Here is a 27,932-nt window from a genome sequence, read left to right as displayed (position 1 = left end):
GTGAGAGATGTTGCCTTGAAGACTGAAGCAAGAGCGCCCTCTGCCGTCCAAAAGTTCGCTCATCTTTGCAATTTTAAAATTCAAACTTGTCGCACACAATTATTGACATCCATACATCATAAAGCAAAATATGACTTGTGACAGGACGTCTCATTGTTTGATAGTAAATATTTTCATCCAAAAACGACACAACAAATACTTTCACTTTCCTCTGACACACTATTTATTATTTATTTATTAATGTCAAACAGATTATAAATACATTTCGAAAGTATCTTTACAGTTCGTAATTTAGTTCATATAGACGAATATGAGGATATTCTTGGTCACTAGAGTACGTACGGAGAAAATGAACAGTTATGTTATCAAACGTATTTGTTTTGGCTGGCTGCAATGACGTCATTTTGCCCACCAGGTGGCAGCATACGCTAGTTCATTTTCACTCACTGTTATCGCAATAATATCCTCCTGACTACTAGAATAACTTTGGCAGTGAGCCACTCATCTTATTCCACAAGTATCTGTACTTAAGTGGAGAGTGCGAGTATACTTTTGCCACCTGTTGTATTAGGCCACACTCAATTTCTGCTGTTTTCTCTTCTTTCTTTTTTTTGCTCAGGCACGCCTCAGACAGCCCCTCCTGCCCAAGTTGTCATTACCTCAGCAAGGAGGCAAAACGTTCTCCTGAACGGCCGCCATGCCAGCTCAAATAAACAGAGCGGCGTGGCCGTCTTGTGCCCGTCTGTCATTAGGGGAAGCTTCGCTCGTTTAATAAAACAAAGTGCAGGAAAATTACAGCGACGCAAAAAGACTGACTGAGACAGTTCAGCAGCCATTTTGGATGCACTTTGAAACCACTTTTTTTTTTTTTTAAGTTTTTTTTTTTCCATTATTATTATTTTTAACGCTCGTTAATACCAGGGACTTTTTTTTTTAACAATTAAAATGATAATATAACACATTAACAATGAGTGGTTTTGTCAGCATGTATTGGGCATACCTCAAAAGTCAAAATCAAAACTCAGGATTTATTTTGAAAACAAGCAACTACCATAACTGATGTTATCAATATTTTTTTAATATATATTTAATATCCAATTACCTTACAGGCCTCTCCTCCTGGGTGACGTACATCTTAGCGTAAATTACTTAATTTCCGGTTCCAGTTCTGTTTAGCGACTAAATTTTTCTCTCCAGCGTCCGGAAACGTATTAATTTGCCTATTTAGCATGTTCAAAGTTTAATGTTACCCGTTTTGACACAGTTCCACCCAGATATCTTTGAAAAGTGGTCTCATCACCCAAGTAGCCTATACTTCAGGTGTTAAACGCGTTAGCTTAGCAATTAGCATGGCCTTTCCCTCCGTCAGAACAACACTTGTTAGAAATGTAGAGTTTATGACGAATTGTGCGATTTCGCATCGTGTTTAGCCGCAACAGTAGCTAGATGAAACTTGTTGCTAGCCTAGCTGGAGTGTGTTCTGTTTTTGCTACTCATTGTGTTCTAATGAGGCGCAAAATTATAATTTTGCTTTGTAAACAGCGCTGCGAAACTTTCAAGCCTTGCAGTACTTTTATTTTTTTGCATTTATACTGGTTGTCAGTTAAATGCTGATTGTTCCTAGTAGCGGCTTTCCTCTGTATCTCAAAAGTTGCTGAGTGGCTTCAAGGTGAAGGTGTGACAGGGCAGGAGTCTCTCTCACCCGCTCCCTCCCTTCTCTCTCTCACACACACTCCACATTTCACTCTCGGTGAGTGCGGGCGGGTCCAGCAGCAGCAGCAACACAACCAGGAAAGCCGACGAGATGCCTCTGCTGCTGTTGGCCGCTCTGTGCGCTCTCTGGGTCGGCGCGGCCACGGGCTCGGAACCGGTGACCCTGGTGCAGGGGGCGGCGGACGCGAGCCCCGCGCGTGAGTCGGCCTTGCTCCGACCCAAAGTCCTGATCGCCATTGTGGCTCGCAACGCGGAGCACAGCCTCGCTCAGCACCTGGGATGCATCGAGAGGCTGGACTACCCCAAGGAGCGCATCGCGGTCTGGTCAGTGCAACACTTCGCTGCGGCCCGCCATATCATCATTGTTGTTACAAGAAGTTTTTTTTTGTTGTTTTTTTAATTGTGTGCACTTGAAAGCGCCGTTTTGCATTAGTGACAGAGTCTGACTGTGCACGGAGGCGGCCATAAAGCAGCAGGTAAACTCTCTTTAGTGCATTATTATGAAGAGACGATAGAATCATAAACCGCGACCGGGGGTGCTTAAAAGGAGACATTAAGTTGCTTTGACAGCAGGATTAAAAGAGAAGAAGGAGGGAGGGGGGGGGGGGGGGGTGTTATTAGTGGGGCTAAAATAAGTCATGCGTGTCCAAAAATGTGGAGCGAAGCTGCTCAATTTGGATCACGTGGAAAGGCAATGGGGAGGTCAGTTAATTAGGTACACCGGGACAGTCTAGTAAAGAGTAAAAAAAAAAAAAAAAAAAAACTATATTGAAGGTGAATGAGGTGAGTTTTCTTATTTGTTGTAGCGTTGTCAGTCAAAATAAAACACACAAAAAAAATGAATGACGTGACCGTCGTGACGTTATATTGTCTTTCACGCTGACGTCACGTCGTACGAGTTATTACGAGGCCGTCAAGTCAAGCACGAGCGCGACAGTCAGTCACTATGTTGGCCCTCTGCCACACTTTTGGGCTTGTCAAGGCTTTTTTTCTTTTTCTTTTATCTTTTATCTTCCGCTTCAGGCGGCGGTGATGTTTTTGTGTGCGTTTCCCGTCTATGTGTGTTTTTTCCCGTCTGTGAGACGTCGGCATGAAAAGTGGCGGAACGCTGAGAAAAACTCACTGGGCCGTCGAAGAATGTGATAAATCACGCAAAATGCAAACCAGTATTTGGAGTGCTGTCAACCAACGACACATCGCGCCTCATCATTCAGATTATTATTTTTTAATGAGTTTGCGCACTTTCAACGTAGTACCACAATTTGCCACAACATGCCAGGCAGCACTGAGCTCTACTGGAAGAGTTCTAGCGTGATTAATAGCAAGAAGAAGAAGACGCAAGCAGACGCTATAATCTTCAAGCTAGCAGACGTTTGTTAAAAGAAAAAGACTACTTGTCTACCTAATTAGCCTACTTATCGAAATACCTTCTTTCCTTCCAACATTCCTTCATTTCTTGTTTCCTTCCTTATCTTCCTTATTACCTTCCAAGTTACTACCTTCGTTCCCTCCTATACATCCAACTTTTTCTTCCTTCCTCACTTCCTTCTTTCCTTCCTTCCTACCCAGAGAGTACATGTGAAGTGTACACACCCCAGTTCAAATGCCACGTTTTTGTGATGACAAAACTTAGAAGATAAATGATTTCAAATCTTTTCAAACTCAACCTCATTTAAAATGGATCTTCGAGCAGAGTAGTCAAAATAAACAATCTGAGATGTTGTTGAACAAGTGTGCACACCCTCTTCAAAGTGGGTGATGTGACTGTGAATGAACCAATCAGATTCCAATCAAGTCACACGATAACACGAGGTGGTGTAGATGTTATGATAATTGTTTATATCGAGTTCTCGATTTTTATTGAAATGTGTGTTGCATTAGTCATATCGTCCACCTGTGACGCAACTTTTGTTTTGTTTTTTGGAAACTCTCCAAAAGCAAATCCAAAATTCCGATTGCCATTTTGCAGCTGACTTTTATTATCCCGTCATGACGTCTTTTTCAAATCCATCGTCGAAAACGTAATCACAGCGGGTTGATAAGCAGGCAGGAAAATGTTTCAAATTGCTCTTTGTGGATCAGTTGATATTTCAACTGATTAGCCTGCATGGAGATCCTTCGCGCACATGGAAGGCTTCCATGAAAACAATTAGTTTACATTATGCTGAGTCATGCAAACCAGATGTGGGCGACTATTGAGACAGGATATACGCTTATGTTAAAATATCTTTTTTTTTTTTGTCTCATTTTTCCCCCAGAGCTATTTATATAATTAAAAAAATATATATCAGAAAAATATATAATACATTTCAATTAAATCCAAAAATACTAACTTTGATATCTGATTAATCATTAGTTAGCTGCCATAACTATGTCCAAACTACAAATATAAACAAGAAACTATGTTGACGTGAGTGGAAGAGCTTCATTTAGTTAAGCCATAGCCTCGTCTAATAGAAATAAAGTCCTGTGCTGCCATCTGGTGGTATGCATAGGCAATTACAAACCATACTGTTGTGGCTCTGTCAATACATCTTTGTTCTGATGTAATGTGAAGCAGCATGTGGCTCATTATCACAGATTTTCAATACAACTTCTGTAATATGTTGTCTTTCAATCCAGCATTGTTGGAAAAATTTACCCAAATGGCAAAAATATGGCACATTCCTTTTCATCCATGTTTGCCTTGTTGTCTGTGTTTTTATTTTATTTTTGGGTGTCATTATTAAGCGAGCAGATGTGTAATTAATTCCGTTGGACTAATTACTTTCTTCAAATTTGACTAGATCACAAAGCTGTGTTTCATCATGGCAGGTGTGTTGCCTGCAGACACGCGAGATGACATTTTACAGTTTTTAATTGTTCTGTAAAAAAATAAATAAAGAACAGAATAATCACATTTACTATTTTGAGTCAATTAAAATCAAGATTAAATGTTGCCAATATTGTTTTATTATAACTAATAAAAAAAACTTTTTTTTATTTTTTTTTTTATGTATTTTCAAATCATTAATCAGCGTTTTCATTTGACATGACAATGTAGCTCAAAGTCAGCCATGTTCCTTTTGCCAAAGCCCGACTTTCCCAAACGAGCCCCGTGCAGCCCCCCGAAGACAAAAGTCTTCATGGGAACGTTTTATCGGCATTTATTTGCCGGCGTGGTGTAAACAAAAAAACAACTGATGACATCCCAGAGCTTGATTAGAGGCCTGTTTGTGTTTCTTCTCTTTCGCTGCCCCGCAGGAGGGAAACCGAATTTTGTGGCTTTGCTTGTTTTTGGGACAGAATTCCAAAAGACTGGCAACCTGGTGCTGCTTTTGGCTTCACTGATTTCATACTCGACGTGGGAAAGCATCATTTTCGAGTCACATCCCTCGTTGTTGTTTGTCGCATGTCTCAAGTGACACCTTCAATGCCGCGTGTTTTCCTCAGCGCCTTTTATGTGCACTTCAATAGCGTTGGGGGCAAAGACGCAAGCCTCCGCGTAACCTTGAATGTGACTACGGAATGTCACACTTGAGCGCAAGTCCACATTTTTGTTGACGCTGAGACTCATGAGGAATTTGTCGCTCTATTTCTTCTCGGCCTTCATGGGAAAGACGTTCAAATATCGAGCGTATTTTTACAAGATTATGCTGAGATTCGGGGAATGATGCGGATGTGCTGAAGCTACGTCCTGCTCGACTGTCAATCAGATATCACCTCTACAATCTACTTTGTCAAGCATCTTCTTGATGCTAACAAATTAGCACGTTTGAGCGGTGAAAATATCCCACACTTTTTCCCGTGTGACGACGAGGCACTCTAAAGCGGCCACACCAGCGCCAAGCTCATGTCAACACACCGGTAGTCACATCCAGACTTATTTAACATTTTTTATTTTTTACCTCGCTTCAAACGTCCGTCTGTGACGTGCATGCACTCGTGGCTGAAAACGAGGCGTTCTAAACCGGCCACACCAGCTCCAAGCTCATGTCAACACACTGGTTGTCACACCAGACTTTTAAATTATTATTATTTTTTTTACCTCGCCTCAAATCTCCTTCCGTGATGTGCATGCACTTATGGCTGACAATGAGGCGTTCTAAAATGGCCACACTAGCCAGAAGCATTGGAATGCTGTCAGTCACGTTAGACTTTTAAATCATTTTTTTTTAAGTCGCTCTTCCACCTTCTCTCTGTGACATGCATGCACTCATGGCTAACAACGATGCACTCTAAAGTGGCCCCACAGTGCCAAGCTCCTATCAACTCTTTGGCTGTCATGTCAGGCATTTTTAACGTTTTGTTTTGTTTTAATCCACTTTCCCACCTTCTAATTGTGACTTCCGCATACTCATGGCTGACAACGAGACGCTCTAAAGTGGCCATGTCAGACCAATTTTTCTTTTTCTTTTTGCTATTATTATTTTTTTGTTGCTGTCATTACACAGCTTTACTTAACTTTAGATTTGGCAAATATATTTGATGCAATACATTAACATTCAGATTTTTTATTTTTGGGGGGTAAAAATGAAAATATGCAGTAACGGTGATCATAAAATGTATCCTGGTTCGTCCACTAATATAATACAAAGTAGGGAATGATATCTGTTTATTACAAACCATTATAGCATCAACACGACTTGAAGTTTGTTATTCTTGGGCTACCTTGTTATGTCGTGAAGGGTCAGAAGAGTTGCAGGTTCCAATAAGTGGGGCCCCTGGACACGTGTTGTCCAGATGTTTATATACCAAGACAGCGAAGGAAATGAGAAGGTAACTAAAACACCTTCGGGGTGCAGAATAATGAGGCTGCAGTTTACTATCAATCTTTAAGGGCGACGTCACATGTTACAGGAAACAATATTACAAATGTTTATTTTGTAATGTTTCTCATGGATGCACTGCTTCTAGTATATGTGGAGGTTAGATTTTTTTATTTATTTTTTTTGTCCAATCAGATATCAGCCTCCAGGTGTTGCTATCTCAACGTAATGTTGTTATTGTGACTTTCGCCACCAAATGTATTCTCGCGTCCTGACTACATCACATCCACTTGATAAAACTGGCCGCGGGCGTGTAATATTTTGCGTTTGACGTTTGACAGTGATGCTTCATTATACAGATGCAAAAAAAAAAAAGCAGCAATGAAGACGCAGGCAGATGTCGTCATCATCGCGTTAGTCATCGTGGAAAGTCACAGTGTGTGCTCGCTCGGAGAGCTGAGAGGGGAAAGGGCCGTCGGTGCGCACACGTGAAAAAACAAAAAAAGACGAGAGCCACTGAGGAGAAGCTGCACTAAAAAGTCAGTGAAAACAACCACATTCAAAACATGTCAACAATAAGCTAAAAGGAAGCAATTTGGTCTTTAATGTGTCAACTTTGATTGCAATATGTTGATGGTTTAGATCCAACTTGGCCAGCAAGACGTTTTGTGTTAGCTTGGGTTGCCCCACTGCTGTATGGTGTTCCGCAGGGGTCAATGTTGGGGCCCCTGATGTTTTCATTGTATTTGCTGTCCCACACTCACACAACAACAACAACCTGACACGTGCAATTTTTTTTGTACTACTTATCACCAAATTACACACCCTGGCACTCACAAGTAAAATAACGTGCGCCGAAAGCAGCTGTCAGTCGCCACCGCTCGCTGTCATTTGCCGGCAATACTGAAGAATAACACGTCTATTAGCAAACGACAAGTTTCTCTTACCTGGAAGTGTGCACACACATAAACATAAGCACACATTTGGTTTGGTGGACTTTTCCACTGCTCGCTGCTGTGACTCTCTTGCAAAGTCTATTTTGGACTGTGTAGACACGCACGCATGCATCACACTTGGAGGGCCTTTATTTTTAAATAGTGTATTAACGGAGTTGCAAAATTTGGGGCTCTTTATCTATCTATCTATCTGTCTGTCTGTCTGTCTAGATTAGCTGTCTGTCTGTGTCTGCTTGTCTGGCTAGATTAGCTGTCTGTCTGTCTGGCTGGCTAGATTAGCTGTCTGTATGTCTTTCTGGCTAGATTAGCTGTCTGGCTAGCTAGTTATCTTGCTAGATTAGCTGTCTGGCTACCTAGCTAGTAAACTAGATTAGCTGTCTGGCTATTTTGCTAGATTAGCTGTCTGGCTAGCTAGTTATCTTGCTAGATTAGCTGTCTGGCTGGCTAGCGAGCTAGCTAGCTATATTAGCTGGCTGGCTAGCTACCTAAAATAGCTAACTGGATTAGCTATCTAGCTAGATAGCTAATCATTTTATAATCCATAATCCATGTAGTGTTGTCTCCTTTCATCCAGATTTATGTACCGTATGTTTGCATGACCTGAATAGCCTGAAGCTAGAACGTGTCACTTACTGTCTTGTTGTAGCACATGTATGTGTCTCACAAGAGCGTGTTAGCGGTTGAAGAAGCGTGTAAATATGTGTTTGCGTCTCTACTCATTACTACAGTACAGACAGAGTCAGGTGTTGCCTACTTTTACTGGCACAGAATGAAATAACAACAAGCAGTCGTCACGCGGCGACTTCCTTCTGTATGACTGAACACGCACGCACGCACACACACATGCACATGCACGTGTACAAGCTTGTTGGTACATGCTTTTGGTTTGAATGCGCATACCCAAACGCACTACATGAAAGAGGCGAGGTAAGGTTTATTTGTGTTGGAGAGATTCCATAGTGCTTTACAAATGCAAAGTAATAACCGGAGTCACATTAAGATCAATCCGAGCATAAAAGAAGGTCAAACAAAAACAGTAAAATCACGAAAAACCCAAACTGTCAAGCTAAAATCGTGATGAAACAAGACGCGTTTCATTTATGACTTGTAACTGGCACACACGTCCCAATTCTTTTGTCCACCATAATCCAAGCGAGTCATCAGCTCTAACGTCGGTGTCGTTTCAGGGCCGCCACCGACCACAACGTGGACAACACCACGGCCATGTTGCGAGAATGGCTGAAGAACGCGCAGCGCTTCTACCATTACGTGGAGTGGAGGCCCATGGAGGAGCCCAGGTCAGCCGTTAGCAGTTTTGCAATTTTCATTTGAGTTACTTTTCTATTTCGTTTTGAGTTTCCTATCTTTTTTTCTTCTTTTATTTACTTTGAATTAGTTTTCACCAACATCTACAAGCTAGCATGTTGTCACTTTCCATTTTTCCAAGTTGCCAACTTCTAAAACGGATCCAGTATTATTATTATAATATATATATATTGTATTTTAGGTCTTACACTGACGAGTGGGGTCCGAAGCACTGGCCTGCGTCCAGGTTCAACCACGTGATGAAGCTGCGGCAGGCGGCGCTCAAGGCGGCCAGGGAACGCTGGGCCGACTTTATACTGGTAAGAGAAAGACGCCAAAATGGTTTTAAATGGTTGTCAGTGCGATTTGCAGTCATTTCAATCCAGCATTTACAACAATTGATTTCTGACTTCAATCTTTTTCCTGTCCAATCTCTTAACTGGATTTATTCATTTAGTAAATCAAATGTATGTTTCGTAATAGTCTGCCTGGGTTTTTCGGTTGTGTAGTTTGTAGACAGCGACAACCTGCTGACCAACCCGCGTGTGCTCAACCTTCTCGTTGCCGAGAACTTGACCGTGGCCGCCCCCATGTTGGAGTCCCGTTCCTTGTACTCCAATTACTGGTGCGGCATGACCCCACAGGTACATCCCAGACATCCGTCCGGTCATCCATTTGTCCATCATTCATCCATCCAGACCTCAAACTCTTCATCCATTCATCATCCACTCATCTGTCCATCCATCGTCCACCCATCATTCTTCCATCTATCTATCTGTTCATCATCCGTCCGTCTATCCATCCATTCACTCATCTATCCATCCATCCATCATCCATCTATTCATCTCCCCATCATCCATCCATCATCCATCCATCCATCCATCTCCCCATCATCCATCCATCCATCATCCATCCATCCATCCATCCATCCAACATCCATCCATTCATCTGCCCATCATCCATCCATCCATCCAACCATCATCCATCTATTCATCTCCCCATCATCCATCCATCATCCATCCATCCATCCATCTCCCCATCATCCATCCATCCATCCAACATCCATCCATTCATCTGCCCATCATCCATCCATCCATCCATCCATCATCCATCTATTCATCTCCCCATCATCCATCCATCATCCATCCATCCATCCATCTCCCCATCATCCATCCATCCATCATCCATCCATCCATCCATCCATCCATCCTTTCATCCATCCATCCAACATCCATCCATTCATCTGCCCATCATCCATCCATCCATCCATCATCCATCTATTCATCTCCCCATCATCCATCCATCCATCCATCTCCCCATCATCCATCCATCCATCATCCATCCATCCATCCATCCATCCATCCATCCTTTCATCCATCCATCCAACATCCATCCATTCATCTGCCCATCATCCATCCATCCATCCATCATCCATCTATTCATCTCCCCATCATCCATCCATCCATCCATCTCCCCATCATCCATCCATCCATCCATCCAACATCCATCCATTCATCTGCCCATCATCCATCCATCATCCATCATCCATCCATCTCTCCATCCATTCACCCGAACAGCCATCCATTCATCTGTCCATCCATCCATCCATCCATCTCCCCATCATCCATCCATCCATCCATCCTTTCATCCATCCATCCAACATCCATCCATTCATCTGCCCATCATCCATCCATCCATCCATCCATCATCCATCTATTCATCTCCCCATCATCCATCCATCATCCATCCATCTATCCATCCATTCACCCGAACAGCCATCCATCCATCCATCCATATGAAAAAAAAGAAACACACAAAAACAATATGTTGTGTCGTTCAGGGCTACTACAAGAGAACCCCGGACTACCAGCCAATCAGGGAGTGGAAGCGTCTGGGCTGCTTCCCGGTCCCGATGGTGCACAGCACGTTCCTGCTGGACCTGAGACGGGAGGCCAGCCGAGACCTTGCCTTCTACCCGCCTCACCCCGACTACAGCTGGGCCTTCGATGACATCATGGTGTTTGCATTCTCCGCACGTCAGGCGGGTGAGTCGTAAGCTCGCGGCAAACTAGCACATTTGGAACCCGCCTGACAATTGTATTTAACGTCCAATCAACTGACACAAGTAGGCAAACGTACTTAAAGAGAAGCACAGATACTTGCACTTACATGTACTTTGTCACTTCCCACAACTGCTCAACAGTAAGCTGCTTTTTATTTGTTTACTCATTGTCAAATCAGCGTGTTTGGCTTATAACAAAGAGGACATTGTAGCATGAGTGAAAGCAGATAGATGACCAAAACCATGTGTACGAATTGTTTGTGGGTGTGTGCTGTTAAACGTGCAAACACAACCATGGAGATTTCCATTTCATAGACTTGACAAGAATGTGTTGCGTTTGCCTGCCAGTATGTTGAATCACAATTTTGGCTTGCAGGGTCACAGGTTTTTGTATTTGGTACCCAGTTGCCCGACTTAACCCCACCTCGTGATACCACCGCCATCGCGTCGCAATTAGAGAAATCCTGCTTGCTGCTTGATGAACCCCCAAAAATGCTCAAGGGCACATTTTGTAGCTGTGCAGCGCGTTCATTAGTGTGTGTTAGTGGCCTGCACGTTGCATGTAGGACAAGGTTGCCACAGGGACATTACATTCTTGTGGATAGAGTGTCATGGAATTTGATCGTCCTTGTTGTTTTCAAGGCTTCAGTATTACTCAGGTAAAAGTTTTAAAGGGTCAAATGCTTGGAATTTGGCACAGTACAATTGATTCCAGTAAATACTGATTCATTAATTATAGTTAAATTACATGCCTATTTGTTGATCTAAAATAATACACATATTCGGAGATGAATAAGTTAGTTACATAAATTAATTAATTAAGAAAAATGCAGTTACATAACTCATTTGCTCCCGAAAACGTATGTTCTATTTTAAATATTGCCATGCTCCCAAAAACGTATTTATACGTTTTTTATGTTTTGTTTTGTTTTGTTTTTATGCTAGAGCATACAGAAGGCTTTGATGCAGCCTCTGAACTGAAGACAATGCTTGAAGAAATGGTAGTTATTACAAAAACGGGCCGCAGATGGCAGCTGAGTATAAGAGATGAACCAGGGCCATGTTGCAAAAGGTTTTTTTCCCCACTGTTTGAAACAGATTTGTGAATAATGATGAAACTTAGCTATATTCTGCAAAACTGAAACAGATAGAAATCCATGTTTTTTCCTGTTGAAAGAAGAGACTAATCTTCCTTTTGGTAGGCTCCGTGTTTTTATAACAATAGAACACAATATTCTGTGGGCCTTGCAAAATCAGTAAAAATCCAGTGAAACAGCCGAGAGCAAAGGGGATTGCGAAATGTGAAAATTACTGGGAGTGAATTAATTAATAAATAATTAATTTTAAAAAATGTGTGAATGTAATTAATTTTATTAAATGAAATTTCTATCAATTAATAATAATTACAGGCATGCTCATTTTTAAATTAAATTAATAACCTTCCATAATTAAATACTACATAAATTAAATACATAACTCAAAATCAAATCAAAATAAAATTACATTCAATTTGTATTCATTTGCTACATTAAATACATATTCTTTCTTATTTGACTAAAATTTAAATCAAATCAAATAGTTGTTCATTTGTATATGTGTGTGTCCTCCAGGTGTGCAGATGCACGTGTGTAACAAAGAGCACTACGGCTTCCTTCCCGTCCCCCTCAAGCCGCACCAGAATGTGGAAGACGAGCGTGAGAGTTTCATACACACCATCACGGAGGCCTTGAGTGAGTTGACACGCGCACGCACGTATACACGCGCTTTCCAGCAATCTGTCACGCCTCACGTTGCCGCCTCCTCCTCGGCCTGTTCCCCTTGACCTCCAGTGGCGTCTCTGATTGCATCCTGTCAGCCTCAATGCGCCCGCTTTGTCTTTTTCTGCCTTTTGCTTTTTGCTTTTCTGTCCTCCCTTCCACTTTCTATCCTGCAGAGCTCAACACATGACTTGAAAAGGAAATACTCAATCGTGGACACTATTTTGCTCTCAGGTGCTCATAAAACGTTCATTGAGCAAACATATAATCACTTGGTTTTAGAATACCATCTTGAAAAATACATACTGTACAGTGGTTATAAAAAGTCTATACACCCCGCCATGTTCAAATCCCAAGTTTTTGTGGAAAAAAAAATAGACTAAGGTAATTAATTTTAAAACATTTCCCCACCATTAACTCATTCGCTCGCAGCCATTTTCACAGAAGCAGTCCCCTTTGCTCTCGGCTGTTTTACTGGATTTTGACTGATTTTGCAAGGCCCACAAAATATTGTGTTCTATTGCTATAAAAACATGGAACCTATCAAAAGAAAGATTAAAGTCTCTTCTTTCATCAAGAAAAAAAAGTATATTTCTATCTGTTTCAATTTTGCAGCAATTAGCATTAGAATATAGCTAAGTTTCATCAATTTTCACAAATCTATTTAGAATTGTGAGTAATTGAGCTTTTTCTCAACATGGCCCTGGTTGACCTCCATTACTCTGCTGCCACCTGCTGGCCGTTTGTGTAATAACTGCCATTTCTGCAACTGTTCTTTGCAGTTGAGAGGCTGCATCAAAGCCTTCTGTATGCTCTCGAATAAAAACAAAAAAACGTATAAATACGTCTTTGGGACACTTAAAAATGGGAGAGAAAAAGCGTATTTACACGTTATTGGGAGCAAATGAGTTAATGTGGCCTTTAATCTACAACTCCATTTAAAGAAAAAAGAAGCAACAGAAATAATGTGGTTGCATATGTGTTCACACCCTTGTAAATAGCCCTGTTCACAATGAACCAATCACATTCAACCACGTTAAATGGGAGTCAGCACGCAGCTGCCACCATTTAAAGTGCTTCTGATTAATTTCAGATGTTCCAGTTGGCTTTTCATGACATTTTGTTTTGCTTTTGAGTGAAACCTGTATGTTAATTAAAACTGACGACTACTTCAAACTCGTCATTTCATCCACATTTTCCCACATGTTAAAATAGCAGTATGGGCTAGCATAGAAAAAAAAAAACATCAGGAAAGACTACTAAATTAGTGATTAGATGAGTGAATTCTGAATGCAGCCACACCTCCAGTTTTAAGAGGGTGTGCACACATTTGCAAACACTACGTTGTTTATTTTTATTATCCCACTTGAAAAGGATTTTTTTTTTTTTTCGTTAATTCATTTGAGAATAGATGTAGTGGTTATAGGCCAGATTGATGGTGGATTTTATTTATTTATTTAATTTTGCTGTTGTCAAAATGTAAAGATAAATGGGTGTGTACATTTCTCTTTGTGCCCCACAGTTGACCACAATCTTGAGCCTTCAGACCGCCTGTACTCTCCGCCATCGCCGCAGGACACCATGGGTTTCGATGACGTAAATGACTTTTAGCCTTTTAAAATGACTTCTCTTCCGGTCTTTTTTTTTTCCTTTCCTCGCCACATGAGACGAATGTGTCACGTGTTTATGTTTAGATCTTCCTGATAAATCTGAAGCGTCGGCTGGACCGAAGAAGCCGGATGTTGAAAACAATGTCGGCACTGGGCCTGCACGCCACTCGCTCGGCGGCGGTGGACGGCAAGTAGGTCAACGTCTTAATCTCAAAACCTTTGACCCAGCTCGTTTTGTGAATGGACAGATTGCTAATTATTGTATTGTGTATATGCGAATGATCTGGTCAATGCTTGAGCAGTGTGTATGTGAATAGAAATCCAGATGTTGACTTTGGGGCTTGCTGGAAATCCGGCTATACGGTCTCTCGTCTCATCTAGTTATCCAAACTCTCAACTTCCTATCCACTTCTCTCGCTTTAATCCTGCTGAGAAAGTCTTAATCCCGTTCCCCGCCCCCTCCTAGCATGCATGCTACGACATGCAGTGGGTGACTAACAGTTTTTCGAGCAAGTAATCTGAGCGTGACTTCTTTCTCTCAACCTCTCAGAGCTCTGAACACGTCCCAGCTGCAGGCGCTGGGAATCGAAATGCTGCCCGGCTACAAGGACCCGTACTCGGGCCGGGTCCTGACCCGGGGCGAGATCGGCTGCTTCCTTAGTCATCACTCCATATGGAGCCAGGTGAGAGTAGCGAAGGGGCTGTATGACTCGAGCCTTGTCTGACAAAGTGAAGTATACGCTGCAAGATCCTAAAAGGAACACATCAGGCCACTATCCAAAGAAATTCAAGAGCAAATGAGAAGAAAAGTGATTAACATCTGTAAGTCTGGAAATGGTTGCTATGCTATTTCCAGGACTTTGAGACTCCAGTGAAGCATGGTCAGATCAGATCTTTTATCCACAATTGGAGAAAACTGGGAACGGTCCAACCTTCCCAAGAGTCATCAGCTGAAGTAAATTACTCCCACGAGTGCCACGACGGCTCATCTAGGAGCTAGCAAAAGAACCACAAGCTAACTTAACAGAAGCTAGCTTAGGGCATCTCAAATTTACCCAAAGTATCTTGATGATCCCTAAGGCCTTTAATGAAAACTGACAAGAGAAAAAGTAAAACTTTTTGGAAGATCTGGCATAAAACTAACAGGTGGTAATGTGATGGTCCGGGGCTGCTGTGTTACTTCAGGACCTGGACGACTTTTGATTAATGAAAAAATTGTTGAACGTCCAACCATCATCTTGTGTCCTCAAATCAGGATCAAACTTTTGGATCATAGCAGGACTTTTTTTTTTTTTTTGTGGGGCCAAGTCAAAAGCTGGATTAAAAAAATACATTATGACTGAGTTTTAAAAGGTTCTTCAAAGCCTTTAAAAAAAAAAAATCAGGATCGTACCTGTGGCAGCACGTGTACCAAGCCATCATTTTGGATCCGCAGGTGGTGGAGCGTGGCCTTCAGAAAGTTCTCGTTCTTGAGGACGACGTGAGGTTCGAGCCCCGCTTTAAACGACGACTGCAGGCCATCATGGACGACGTGGATAAAGCCCAGCTGGACTGGGACCTCATGTAAGAATACAGAGTAAACCACGTTGACAAATTAGGTGTTCGGAATTAGAACTGTCAAAAATAATCAACTCATCGCCAAGTACTCACGACATACGTAGAGCAGTGTACGTTGACTTATGGGAGCCCCAATTTGAGATTTTTCAGTAAGCCCGAGATCGTCTTTTTTTTTTTTTTGTACTTTAGCTATGTGGGGCGCAAGCGGATGCAAGTGCAGCAGCCCGAGCGCTCGGTGGACGGCGTCAACAACCTGGTGGAGGCCGACTACTCCTACTGGACGCTGGGCTACGTGCTGTCGCTGCAGGGAGCCAGAAAGCTACTGGACGCCAAACCCTTCACGAAGATGCTGCCCGTCGATGAGTTCCTGCCTGTCATGTTCAACAAACACCCCAAGTAAGGCCTTCATTTACTTAATTTGACAGATTGTATAAAAAAACACAACACCGGTTTGGACTTTTCCTTGTACAGATGTGAAGCAATCTCTTCAGGTGGGCCCCAGGGCTCCATCCTGGGGCCCCCTGTGTTTCATGTTCTACCTCCGTCCCCTCTGCACCTTTTTTCGTAATTCCAGCTCTACCTATACTGCAAACCCAACATTTCACTTCCTCACTCCTTCTTCACCTTTTACTTATCAGAAATCAACACCTGGTTCACTTTGAACTTCACGAAATCAAACCGTCGCAAAAGTAAAGATCTCTGTTGCTACAAAATCAACATTATCCAAAGTTGACAGTTTATAATGCTTGTCACTCTGCCTCGGTACATTCCGTTCTCAAGTTGCTATCTTGCTACATGTTAGCATAACACCTGCTAGCATGTTAGCATCATATCAATCATCACTGGAAATAGTAAGAAAATATTTTCAGCATTCATTTTTCGAGTGTAATACAGCGAACAGAAGACAAGTGAGTGTGTTCATGTTACATTCACAAACACAAACATGGAAGACCCTTTTAGACAAGCTCGGCGGGCGCAAATATTGACTGATGACTCCAAATAGACGCGCGCAGGTGCACTACAGTCTTACATAAAGGAGTCAGCAGGTGACACGGAACAAACCCTGAGGCGTCGTTTGTTACACTTTGCACGGCGTTTTCTAGTTATAAGCGCCTCTTCTATCCCTTTTTATTCCAGCAAACTGTTTTTTTTGTTTTTTGTTTTTTTTTTCTCAATAGTGACCACCATCTTCATGCACACAGTGAACAGTGCTTGGATTGTTCCTGAGGCTGCACATTACAGAGGGCGCACAGTGCCATTTGTATTCTATCTCGTACACGGGTGGGCAAATGACTTTGCTCGGGCGGCACATTGAAGAGTTTTTGTACATTAGGATTTTTTTTTATTGAAATGATTTTATTTTATTTTTTTACAATAAATAATTATGCTTTTGTTTTGATTTTAACTCATTCACTGCCAGCCCAGTAAAAAATCATCTTTGACGTCTATAGCCGTCTATGGCAGTGAACGTGTGAATAATTAATTTAACCATAATTAATCATCTAATTATTTAATAAAACTAAATATGTAATATGATTTGTTTTTCTATTTATTTGCTTATTTTTACTAAATAAATTAAAAGATAAATGAATAAAAACAAATAACTCTTGCTTTGTCTTCGTCCATCACACCTCTCATGCCCTCGCATCTTTTGACCGTTTTTTCTTTTTTTCCCCACTCTGTACCTTCTGCGCGGCTCCCCTCAACAAACGTTTGACTTTGTGCACTGGACCTGTGTCGCTAACTCCTCCCCCTCGCTTGCCTCTCTTCGAGGAATGCGGGCCGGCAAATGCTCTTCCTGCCTTTCGGAGAAGGGGACAGGATTCCCATTGATAGCGGACTGGCGGTGGGGGCGGGCTAGGGATGGATGCTGTGCGTGTGCGTGTGTTACTATGCAAATACACAGGGATGTGTGTCCAGTGTTCCCTGTATAGATTACTGTGAAAATACACAGTCATTCATTCACTCAGTAGACACGTGATTTAATGCATTGTTGGTGGAAAGGAAATAGAAATGAGACGGAGAGTTTTTACAGTCGACATGCAGTATTTTTTACAATGAACACATTGCAGTCGCTAGTTATTAATTTTCTACAACTTTTTATCACATTTGGATTCAAACTGTATCAAATGTTTCACAATGTTTCAAGGGATATTTTCTACAGAAACCTTGCAATATATATATTTTTAAGACTAAATAGATTCATTTAGTGAACGCTATAACTGTATTTACTTTTTCTCTAAAGCTATGATGCAATATTTTGTTTCAATATTTGATTAGTGTAGGGTCACCAAGCTTTTTGAAATGTACCTCCTGGGTACTAGTAATAAAACCGAAGGACTAACAGGACTACTGGGGGGAATTCCAGGAAATACTGTATGATATTTATTTATTTATTTATTTATTTTTGCCACACTAGTAGAATAAAGTGTAATTGCACATCCAGTACAGTAGGTGGCAGTGGCGCTCATATTGTCAGCCATACAAACAGTAAACAAACAGTAATACTAAAAAAAAAAAAAATCCCCGCAAGTGTTTACAGTTTCAAATGATCACTCCTGCAACATCTCCTAGGAAATTACAATATCTCATTGAACAATTGTCAGCAGTGAAAAGTTCAGATTTTGTCCAGAATGAATTTGATAACTTCATTATTTTTCATGGACAATTATGGTAATACATTTAAAAGTAATTTTTCGACTTGCTGTCGACTGATGATGACATCACCTGTGCTGAGGAAGTCGGTCACGGCCAATCATGGCTCACCTGTTTTCTGACTTTGGTCAGTAAACTGAGCCATGATTGGCCGTTACCTACTTCCTCAGCACAGGTGATGTCATCATCAGTCGACAGCAAGTCCAAAAACTACTTTTTAAAGGTATTAATTTTACATGAAAAATAATAGTTACCACATTAATTATAGAAAAAAATATTAACTTTTTACTGATGAAAATGGCTCAATGAGTCAAGTATCACTTTAAGCTAGTTTTAGAATAGGCCTGTAGGCACCAGGTTGGGATGACTGAAAAGTCTACAGCCACACTACAAACCATTTTGCCAAAAATTTCCCGTGCAGACTTGGGTGCATTAGTGGAGTCCAGAGTTCAAAGCAAACATGGTGAAGCAGCAATTAGCTGTTATGCTGTACCACCGTACAGCTCACATGAAAAATTGTCGATATCTTTATTATCATCCACCCGCCTTGTAAAGTCTTTGCCCGTATCGTCCCCAGCGTGGAGTACATGTCGCACTACGAGCCGCGGGACCTGCGGGCCTTCTCGGTGGAGCCGCTGCTCATCTACCCGACGCACTACACGGGCGAGCCGGGCTACATCAGCGACACCGAGACCTCCACCATCTGGGACGACGAGGCCGTGGCCACCGACTGGGACCGGCAGCACGCCCGCAAGACGGCCCAGCAGGGCCGCATCCGCGCCGTGGCCCAGAACAGCGTCACGGGCGACTCGCCGCCGCCCGCCGCCAGGGCCTCGCGGGACGAACTGTGAACTTGGTGGAACTTTGGGGACATTTTGGGAGACGTTTTGAAAAGACACTTGAAGCGGAGTTACTGTATACGTACAAGACGAGGAAGTACCTTAATTTATTCGCAGCGTGCATCCTTTGGTCGTTTGTGCTACCGTATTTCCTCAAATAGTGGTCGTCATCCACTTTGGGCAAGTAAACTAAGCGCCTGCCTCCTTTTTCATCACGAGGGAACAGCAGACGCAATTGTAAAACACTGACGTTGAACTGCAGTGCAAACTCTTTTGCAAACTAAAACAGCAGCAACTTTAAAAAAAAATCAATTAATTCAAACTCCATTAGGCACGGGCCGATTACCGTCGAAAACTGTGCGTCAACTCAACTGCAGAGAACGGGTGGGAAAAAAAAATGGTAGTAATTACAAAAAGGCCCAGCAGGTTGCAGCAGAGTATAAGAGATCAACCAGGGCCATGATGAAAACAAGCTGATTTCCTCACAATTCTAAATAGATTTGTGAATAATGATGAAACTTAGCTATATTCTAATGCTAATTGCTGCAAAATGGAAACGGCTAGAAATACTTTTTTTTTTTTTTTTTTTTTTTCCCCTGATGAAAGAGACTAATCTTTCTTTTGGTAGGTTCCATGTTTTTATAGCAATAGAACACAATATTCTGTGGGCCTTGCAAAATCAGTCAAAATCCAGTAAAACAGCAGGGAGTGAAGGGGGTTGCTTCAGTGAAAATGGCTGGGAGTCAATGAGTTAAACACACACACACCCGGTGCCAACTGGTACTAGTTAGCCCCAAGGACAACATGAGTAGCCTACGGTCTGTTCTTTCTTTCTTTCTTTCTTTGAATGAGTGAATTGGTTTAAGGTAGTTTGCATGCCAAATTGTTTGCCTTTCCCCATCTGCAGTTGAGTAAATGAAAGTCCCTGACCACTATTTGTTGGAAATACGGTGTCCAAATCAGACTTCAGGTGTGTTACGTTATTTAAAATGAAATGTTTACTTGTGGACAGCCTTGGAACAAAAGAATCCATTAATGTCATCTGTGAAGAACAAAAGCATCATCGTTTCTTTTTTACAAGCTGGTGTGCACATGGATGCACATATTTCAGAGTGTCACATGACCACACACACACACATAGCCCAACCCTTTTTCGCCAAAATGTAGCGTTGCAGCAGGCGGGTCCTGCTTGTTAGCAGAGCATCATTCGCACATAATGTCTGACACACAAAATTTGTATTCTTGTTATATATTATTATATATTTCGGTTCATTCTAGGGGATTTTTTAACGTATGTCCTCACCAAACAAACACCCAGACTGATTTGATAGACTTGTTTTCATGATGAACCAATAAAACAACTTCCTCGTTTGTGTTGTCGCTCATTCTTCTGAGAAATGAAAGCCGCAAATGTGAAGGAGGATTTTACAGTTTAAAAAACAAAACAAAACACACATACAATTTTGAACCAACAGTACATGAGTAAAATGGTGTGGAAAATAGCAGCTCCAGTTTTTCTTCCACACGAGCACATCACATACGTCTGATTATTTTCCATGTAATATTAACTAATAACATGGGCCAGCCTTCATCGAGTCGAGAATATTTTGGTGTTCCGCACAAACAAACTACTACAGCTCTGTTCTCATGACCTCCTGGCGAGACAGCCTCCGGTGGTGTTACACAACTTACAACCGTGCTCCATAAAAAAAGATTTCCAACTTGAAAGGGAACATGTGGCCCCATAAATGAATTTGAGGTTGAGGTGAAGGTGATTAAGGAAGAGGACCACGTGCTGTTTTATACTTCCTGTCTGCAGGAGGAGCTGAAGAGGCAAATTAGGAGAAAAGTGGGGCCTTGTGCTGGGTTAAGACAACCTGGCACTGTTTTGAGTTGTCAAAGAAATCCATATTATGTCGCTCTTACATGAGAAATAAGATAATGGGTGTTGAGGTTATTTATTTAGATTTACCTGATAACATTACATGGACATAAAAAAAAATGTAAATACAATACACCATACTCACCAGAAATGCTGATTGTTAACTGTTCAGATGTGTTTTGCTAGTCCAACTGTTACAGTTGTTGTGAACAACAAATCAGTGGAGGGAAAAATGATGTGGTCATCAAGGGTCAGCGCTCTGGTCCTGCAAGGATGAATTTGAAATTTGATTGGCTAAAGAAATAAGTTACATGATTGTGAAGGCCCAGGGCAGATTAGATTGACATGGTAACACATAGAGGCTGAAATCTGATTGGACAGATAATCTTACAACCAGAATGCATACTGGAAGAAGTGCAGGCCTGAGAAATGCTACAGAATGAAGAGAATAAACTGTTGGAAGTATATTACACCAATAAATTATAAATTATCAATCAAGATGCCGCTTCTAATTGATTTGTTTCGCGTTTCCAGTGATATACTGTGAAACCTGCGCGGCGTTACGCTACCATCTGCTGGTCATTAGATACAATTGGCCACTTTTAAATTACTTACGTGTTCTTATTTTAACCAGAAGAGGGAAGTGTAGACTCGAGTTGAAGTGCTTCAGTCTTTTACCACCGCCCCTCTCGACCTGCTCATTTTACTTTATTTTGGAGCTGAATGAACAAAATTGAAGTAAACAGCCTCTTCGACGTCGCCGTCAGTGGCGTCGCCATTTTATACGGACGACAGTTACGTCACGATTACGTCAAACGATTAAACGAACAACACATTTTATTTAGTGCTTGGATAATAATAATAATAATAATAATAATAATAATAATAATAATAATAATAATAATAATAATAATAATAATAATAATAATACATCTGGCATTACGTCGCAGCTGCGTCAGGTGATCCATGAAGTGACCAACGTTTTTGATTTAGCTCGTAAAAAAAGCATTGGAGAAAAAAAAAATCACAATACAGAAAATATTAGGCAAATTTTCTGGGTCATTGAAAAAAAAGATCCCCGTTTAACGGTAAGGAAAATCTCCCAAGTCAAACACTAGTGCTCGTCACATTTGCGTCACGTAAACACGGAAGTTAGTAATCCTTTTGATTGAGCCCGCGAAGAAGATGTAGAAGAAAATGGTAAGAAGCAAAAATAATTATTAATAGACGCGAATATTACCTTAATGGAGAGAAGAATTGCCATTTAAAGGTTCGCCTCTGGCCCTGGCAAAGGTTTGTCAAACATTTATCGATATTAATTGTTTATTTGTGGTAGGGTCTTAGCCTGAGTGATTGATCCCCACCTCCCCCCACCCCTTAAAATGTTTTGAATTATTATATCCATTAATGGTTTAAAACATAACTTTACAACTATTATGAATCCAAAGCACATATAATAATAATAATAATAATAATAATAATATAATTTCAAACTCATTTAATAAAATTGCAATTTTCCTAATACCGCCACATGTTCCACATATTGCAGGTGAAGCAAAACTTTCCATGTGTGTCCAAGTTCCAGTAGGCCTTGTTGGATGTCAGGAAGTTGAATGTCCATCCAGTGATGTTTTCAAAGTGGCACAGGAAACGGAGGAAGGAGAACACTTCATCCTGGGCATTACTGGGTGATTTGCTTTTTCTCCTCACACACACACACACGCACACACACACACCCACCCACCCACACACACACACACACACACACTCGGGCTATCACGGCCTGTTACAGTGGCATTTTAATGATTGACATGTTTCCTAAGTGCTCGTGACTCACTCCTTTTATATGTGCGCAAATGTATTTTCAGAGGAGACGTATTGCATTAAGCTTCCAGAGAAATTTTGTCTGATTGAGTCACAGTCGTGAGTCACTGACACAAGTTGATGCCGCAGCACTGTGTGCGTGTGTGTCTTTTATATGTGTGTTCACACCATGGGTTGTTTATTTACTCTAAAAACAACAGGATGCAAAGTCTGACAGTAGGAAGCGGATTTAGAAGCGCGACAAGCGCACTGTACAACATTAACTGCTGATTCCAAGCGCATTGTGCACACCAGCTCTGGTCTAATCCTCTTGACGAGCCGAGTTTTACACATGACTTGGCCTAGACTTGCTCACGTACACTCCCCCGCATGCACTCACACAGCAGAAATGTTACACATTGATCATGTGGGTGATGGTTTGGCCTTTGAACGCACTTAGATTGTCACTTAATTGTGTGCTCACTTTATTAGGTACAATTGCAAAGTCTACAGCGATGCAAGCCAGTACCAGAACTTTATTTTTTAAAAATCTCCCTCTACAAAGAGCATAGTCCTTATGCAACCCCAAATTATTATTATTATTTTTTAAATAATTCATCTCTAAAAATCCATTTCTACATACCTACTATAGTTCTCAGTCTCAGTCCCAGTAATTCATTATCATCAAACATTTATAACGAATTGAGAAAAAAATCTGTTAATTCAATTGATGTTTCAAGACATTTCTATAGATCATCGTGGAAAGATTTGACCAAGCTTTGTAAAGGTTGACATTTTCTCATTATATTGTGTAAGTGTACCTAATGAATTTTCCCTCGTCAGTGGAAAAAGGAAAATGTGCCTCGATTGTTTTGGATTCTTGGAGGCTCTGGCACAACATCCTGCTGTCTATCTCAGCTTTCCTGTCTTGGAGTTCACTCCAGTGTTTTGTGAAGGCTCCTCCCCCCTCCTCCTCATCTCTCCTCCCCTCTGACTGGGATGAATGGTGGGGGGAAGGAAAAAAAAAGGAGAGACAACAAGAGTTTTAATCACTCACGCGCTCGAGTGGCACTGGCCAGCCGACTTCCACGCGCAGCAGGAGACAGAGGAGGCCGGTGAAAACTAGATTGATTTTTTTTTGTCTTGTGGACTCCATCCAGGCTGGAGCATGTGCTGGCGTCCGGAGGGCTGAGGCAAATGGTCAGCATGATCTCCCAATACCCGCTGGCCACCATCTTACCCTGGCCTCCAGTAATGGGCCACCACTGCCCCGACCTGGACTGCACCCTGCTTCTGGAGGGCGACGGAGGGGTGGCCCTGCAAAGGTACCAGGCGCGCTCGCCGGAAGGAAGCCCACGACACTGGGTGAGTAAGCCCTTCTGGCGATTATGAAAGTAATTGAGTAGAGTAATTGAGCCCCACCCATAGATGGCACCAAAGCACATTTTCCTCTTTAGACAAGGCTATGGCCTGGCTAAATGTCTCTGTAGATTCTCAGTCGTCCAGGTGTGACTGGGCAACTGGACTCGTCTTTGTTGGGGATGTTTAACCTTTAATCCAAAAGGCTTTGTTAGTTGTTTTTCGTGTGTACTCTCCCAATTTGTGGTTACAAAAGGGTTGTTGTTGGCTGGTGACTGGCTGTGTTGCATTCATTCTTCTGTGGAAAGAGACATTCTTTAGGGGGGGAGATGTCAGGACATTGTTGCAAGCCAAGTGAGAGGTGATTGTGGAAACCTCTGTTTTGAGACTGCCTTTCTAGTTTTTTGTTTTTTTTAATATCATGAACTCATTTGCTCCCCAAAAATGTTCTATTTAAAATGTATTATGACATATTTATCCGTTTTTATGCAAGAGCATACAGAAGGCAGCCTCTCTACTGCAGAGAACAGTTGAAGCAATGGTAGTTATTAAAAAATGGCCAACAGGTGGCAGCAGAGTATAAGAGATCAACCAGGGCCATGTTAAAACAAGCTGATTTCCCCACAGTTCTAAGCAGATTTGTGAGTACTGATGAAACTTAGCTATATTCTAATGCTAATTGCTGAAAAACGGAAACAGATAAAAACATACTTTTTTCCCCTGATGAAAGAAGAAACTCTAATCTTGCTTTTGTTAGGTTCCATGTTTTTATAGCAATAGAACACAATATTCTGTGAGCCTTGCAACATCAGTGGGTGCTTCGGAGAGTGATCAAGCTTAATCCACAACGACTTCAGATTTTTAAGCCTCATAATAACGTGAAGTAACAGCTTTGCGCAAACGCCTGATCTAGGAGTTCAATGTTTTCATCAGGTGGGTAGCACAGCGGCTGCGTGATTTGCCAAGAACAGATCTTGTTTCGAGAAACTTGCCATGAATAGAATATTTGACAATTTCACAATAATCACGGGGTTCACTGCTGTACACTCAATTGTTTAGTCTGCTCTCTTCTGTGTTTTCATTTGAGGGAATCACGGGTTCTTCCAGTCTTGTTAAACAAGCTGGCAGATGTTGGCCTTGGCTTGCGCTCTTTCTGCAGTTGCGTCGTCAAGGATGCGAGCCCAACTAGGGAACGTTCAGGAATAGAATTCTTTTTACAAAACAAAGCTGGCGGTCACGTGCCCTTCATTTCCTTCCTCTCTTTGCATCCAAAAACACAAACCGGACGGTGACCTCGAGTAACTGAACCGGGGAGGAGCGCTGACCTCACACTGACAGAGAAAACCGACTCCCCTGAGTGCAGAATCCCAGAAATGACTCCTGATGCGTGTCACGGGCTAAATCTGAGCTCGGCAAAAATTTATGGTCGCATGTCAGCGTCTGCGTTTTGTCACGGTGGGACTGACATGCTGTGACATGCACGTGCGGTTGGCGAGCCATCAAAAAGGGTGCTTCAAGTGTTTGGGTGACAGGAAATAAAGTGCGACCTCCAAATCTCTTGCCCGACTTCTAAGTGGTTCTAAATGTAAAACTGTTAGTCCCCCTTTAGGAAACAATGTCAAGTGAATTCATCTGTTCCTGGCACAAAGTAGTGCCAACATTTTAACATCAACAATTTTCCTCTTGTCATTTTCGGTACAAGGAGGTTTTGGATGTGTACTGAAAGGACCCTGTTGTCACCCTCTCTTTTGGTGGGGGAAGAAAGAAAAAAAAACAAAAAACAAGTAAACATAAACAAGATCATGGTGGTTTCTACAAGAATAGTGCTTAATATTAAAAAAAAAAAAATGTGTCAAGAAAAATATTGTGACTTTATCTTTAAAAATTTGATTTATTATGATTTTTTTGTTTTTGTTTAGTGTCGTAATATTACGAATGTGTGTCAAAAATATATTTTTTTCTTATATCGTACTCGTACCCTTAAAAAGTCCAACTTTATTCATGAAGTATGAAATGTAATCATAATCAAGTGTCTATATCAACCTTAATTTACTGAATTAATTTACATAATTTACTTAATTTTAAAACATATTTTTCTTGAAAATGGGCATTTATTTTGTCTAAAAAAATGCAACTTTTATCTCTTCATATTATGATTTTTATTTGACTTTTCTTTTCAAAAAATGTCTTATAATATTACATCATTTTAAAAATGTCTTTATCCTTGAACTTTTTTCTCTCAAAAAAAATAACATCCTGAATATTTGTTCTTTAAATATTCAGACTTTTATCTTGAAAAAATTATTTTTTTTTAACTTAATTTTTGTAATATGCCTTACCTGTAACTATATAACTATCTAAAAAAATCTAACTTTGCTCATATTGTTTATTTAAAAATATATCATGTAATATTACAACAATTACAATTATACTTATTGTTATATTCAGAATTTTTTTATGAAAAAAAATTCAACTTTCGTACTCAAAAATTATAATATTCTGACAATTGAAAAATTCAACTTTCTATCCCCCAAATTATAATGTGACAACTAAATTCTCTTAAAATGACTTTATTGAAAGATATCTATATATGTGGATGTTGCTTTCCGTTGAAATATTACAACTTTCATTTCGAGGATGATGTCACCGCAACGTGTCAGCCGCCGTCAGTGTGTGCGCGCGCCGTTGTCACAGTTGCTTGTGCGGACGGTTTGGCCGCCATGTCGCTTGTCTTAACATCCTGGCTCGCGCATCCTCACTGCTGGCTGCGCGCTTTCCGACCATTGTTTGCCGGCCTTGGGGGAGGTTAGGGAGCGCTCACTCACTGCATCCATCAGCGCCTTGTGACTTTTACAGCGTTATAAGGCAATAAAAGTCATCATAAAGAGAGCTGCAGGATTCCTGTGAATTATGTAACAATAAAGCCTTAAGTGTGCAAATATTGGTTGTGTGCACACCGCAAAAAAACACTACAAAATAGGATGTTTTGTTTTGTTTTTCCGATGACATAATGCTGTAAATATAGATTACATATCTGTGAATATTTGACCATGACTCGTGTGCGCTCTGTGACGTTGCGCGCGAACATCTGACGTAATAATAGTGCAAGGCAGTGGCTGAGTGACAAATTGATCATGAAATCCATTGCCAACACTTATAAATATTGATCCGTATCGATATTATTGATTAGTTGTTGCAGCTCTAATATGTAGATTGGTAGAGAATGACAACTCTCAAAATTGGACCATTTTAAGAGATGGATTTATTAACATACGGTAGAAATTCTCCCAATCAGAGTCTTGACTAATTTGACGATACCGTTTATATAAATTAAAATAAAAAATAAAAAATAAAAAAGCAAGGGGAGCCAGTGGAAGGCTCTTGTGTGACCTAATGTGTTTCTCCCGGTCAAGTCACTTTATTTCCCTCACTTAAGGTGTACAATGTTATGAAACCATGCCAGTTATAAAAAGAAAAAGAAAAACAAAAAAGAGGCGGCAGACCTGATTACCGTAATCGCTACTCGAGAGATGATATGGGAGCCCCGTTATCAAAGAGTTCACCGATTATCATGAGACTCTCACAGCAGCTCGCCTGATGTGTGTTTTTTTTTTTTTGCAAAAACAGGTGGCGAAAGTACTGTACCCACACTCTGTACTTAAGTAGAAGAACTGGAGACAAACTTA

At 41.1% G+C, this 27,932-nt stretch overlaps 2 protein-coding genes and 1 long non-coding RNA gene across 7 annotated transcripts in view; 2 read left to right on the top strand and 1 right to left on the bottom strand.

The window, feature by feature from the left end:
- Positions 1 to 21,868, bottom strand: part of LOC144026774 (uncharacterized) — a 29,809-nt gene extending 7,941 nt beyond the window's left edge. The window contains exons 1-4 of one of the 2 annotated variants that reach the window (XR_013285296.1): positions 21,700 to 21,868; positions 21,230 to 21,349; positions 15,545 to 15,709; positions 8,932 to 9,039 (exon numbers count right to left, since the gene is read on the bottom strand). This is a non-coding gene — a long non-coding RNA (uncharacterized LOC144026774). Of the gene's footprint in view, positions 1 to 7,894; positions 9,040 to 15,544; positions 15,710 to 21,229; positions 21,350 to 21,699 lie in introns of those variants that run through there. The other variant, XR_013285295.1, reaches the window with a different exon arrangement.
- colgalt2b (collagen beta(1-O)galactosyltransferase 2b) lies at positions 1,402 to 20,573 on the top strand. Of its 3 annotated transcripts, none has more exons than XM_077533759.1 (12): positions 1,402 to 2,037; positions 8,605 to 8,715; positions 8,925 to 9,042; positions 9,232 to 9,366; positions 10,563 to 10,767; positions 12,395 to 12,514; positions 14,064 to 14,137; positions 14,236 to 14,342; positions 14,702 to 14,834; positions 15,587 to 15,714; positions 15,898 to 16,104; positions 16,887 to 17,226. In XM_077533759.1, exons 1-12 carry the CDS (start codon positions 1,805 to 1,807, stop codon positions 16,933 to 16,935), a joined length of 1,620 nt encoding a protein of 539 aa, XP_077389885.1. In that variant the 5' UTR covers positions 1,402 to 1,804; the 3' UTR covers positions 16,936 to 17,226. The 3 variants fall into 3 exon arrangements, with proteins under 3 accessions (XP_077389885.1, XP_077389884.1, XP_077389886.1); XM_077533758.1 differs by lacking the exon at positions 16,887 to 17,226 and adding an exon at positions 18,941 to 20,573 and having other exon boundaries at positions 1,408 to 2,037; XM_077533760.1 differs by lacking the exons at positions 1,402 to 2,037; positions 16,887 to 17,226 and adding exons at positions 2,077 to 2,189; positions 18,941 to 20,573.
- A 378-nt stretch (positions 21,869 to 22,246) lies between the features above and the next one.
- Positions 22,247 to 27,932, top strand: part of rgl1 (ral guanine nucleotide dissociation stimulator-like 1) — a 32,013-nt gene continuing 26,327 nt past the window's right edge. Inside the window, exons 1-3 of one of the 2 annotated variants that reach the window (XM_077534134.1) lie at positions 22,247 to 22,284; positions 22,634 to 22,772; positions 24,048 to 24,252. In XM_077534134.1, coding sequence (XP_077390260.1) covers positions 22,651 to 22,772; positions 24,048 to 24,252 — 327 coding nt within the window. In that variant the 5' untranslated portion in view covers positions 22,247 to 22,284; positions 22,634 to 22,650. Of the gene's footprint in view, positions 22,378 to 22,633; positions 22,773 to 24,047; positions 24,253 to 27,932 lie in introns of both variants that reach the window. The other variant, XM_077534133.1, reaches the window with a different exon arrangement.

Source organism: Festucalex cinctus, chromosome 10 (assembly GCF_051991245.1).
Source record: "Festucalex cinctus isolate MCC-2025b chromosome 10, RoL_Fcin_1.0, whole genome shotgun sequence".
In the NCBI taxonomy this organism is placed as follows: Eukaryota; Metazoa; Chordata; class Actinopteri; order Syngnathiformes; family Syngnathidae; genus Festucalex; species Festucalex cinctus.
The sequence above is the reverse complement of the archived record's forward strand: the minus strand, read 5'-3'. Positions and strand labels throughout refer to the sequence as shown.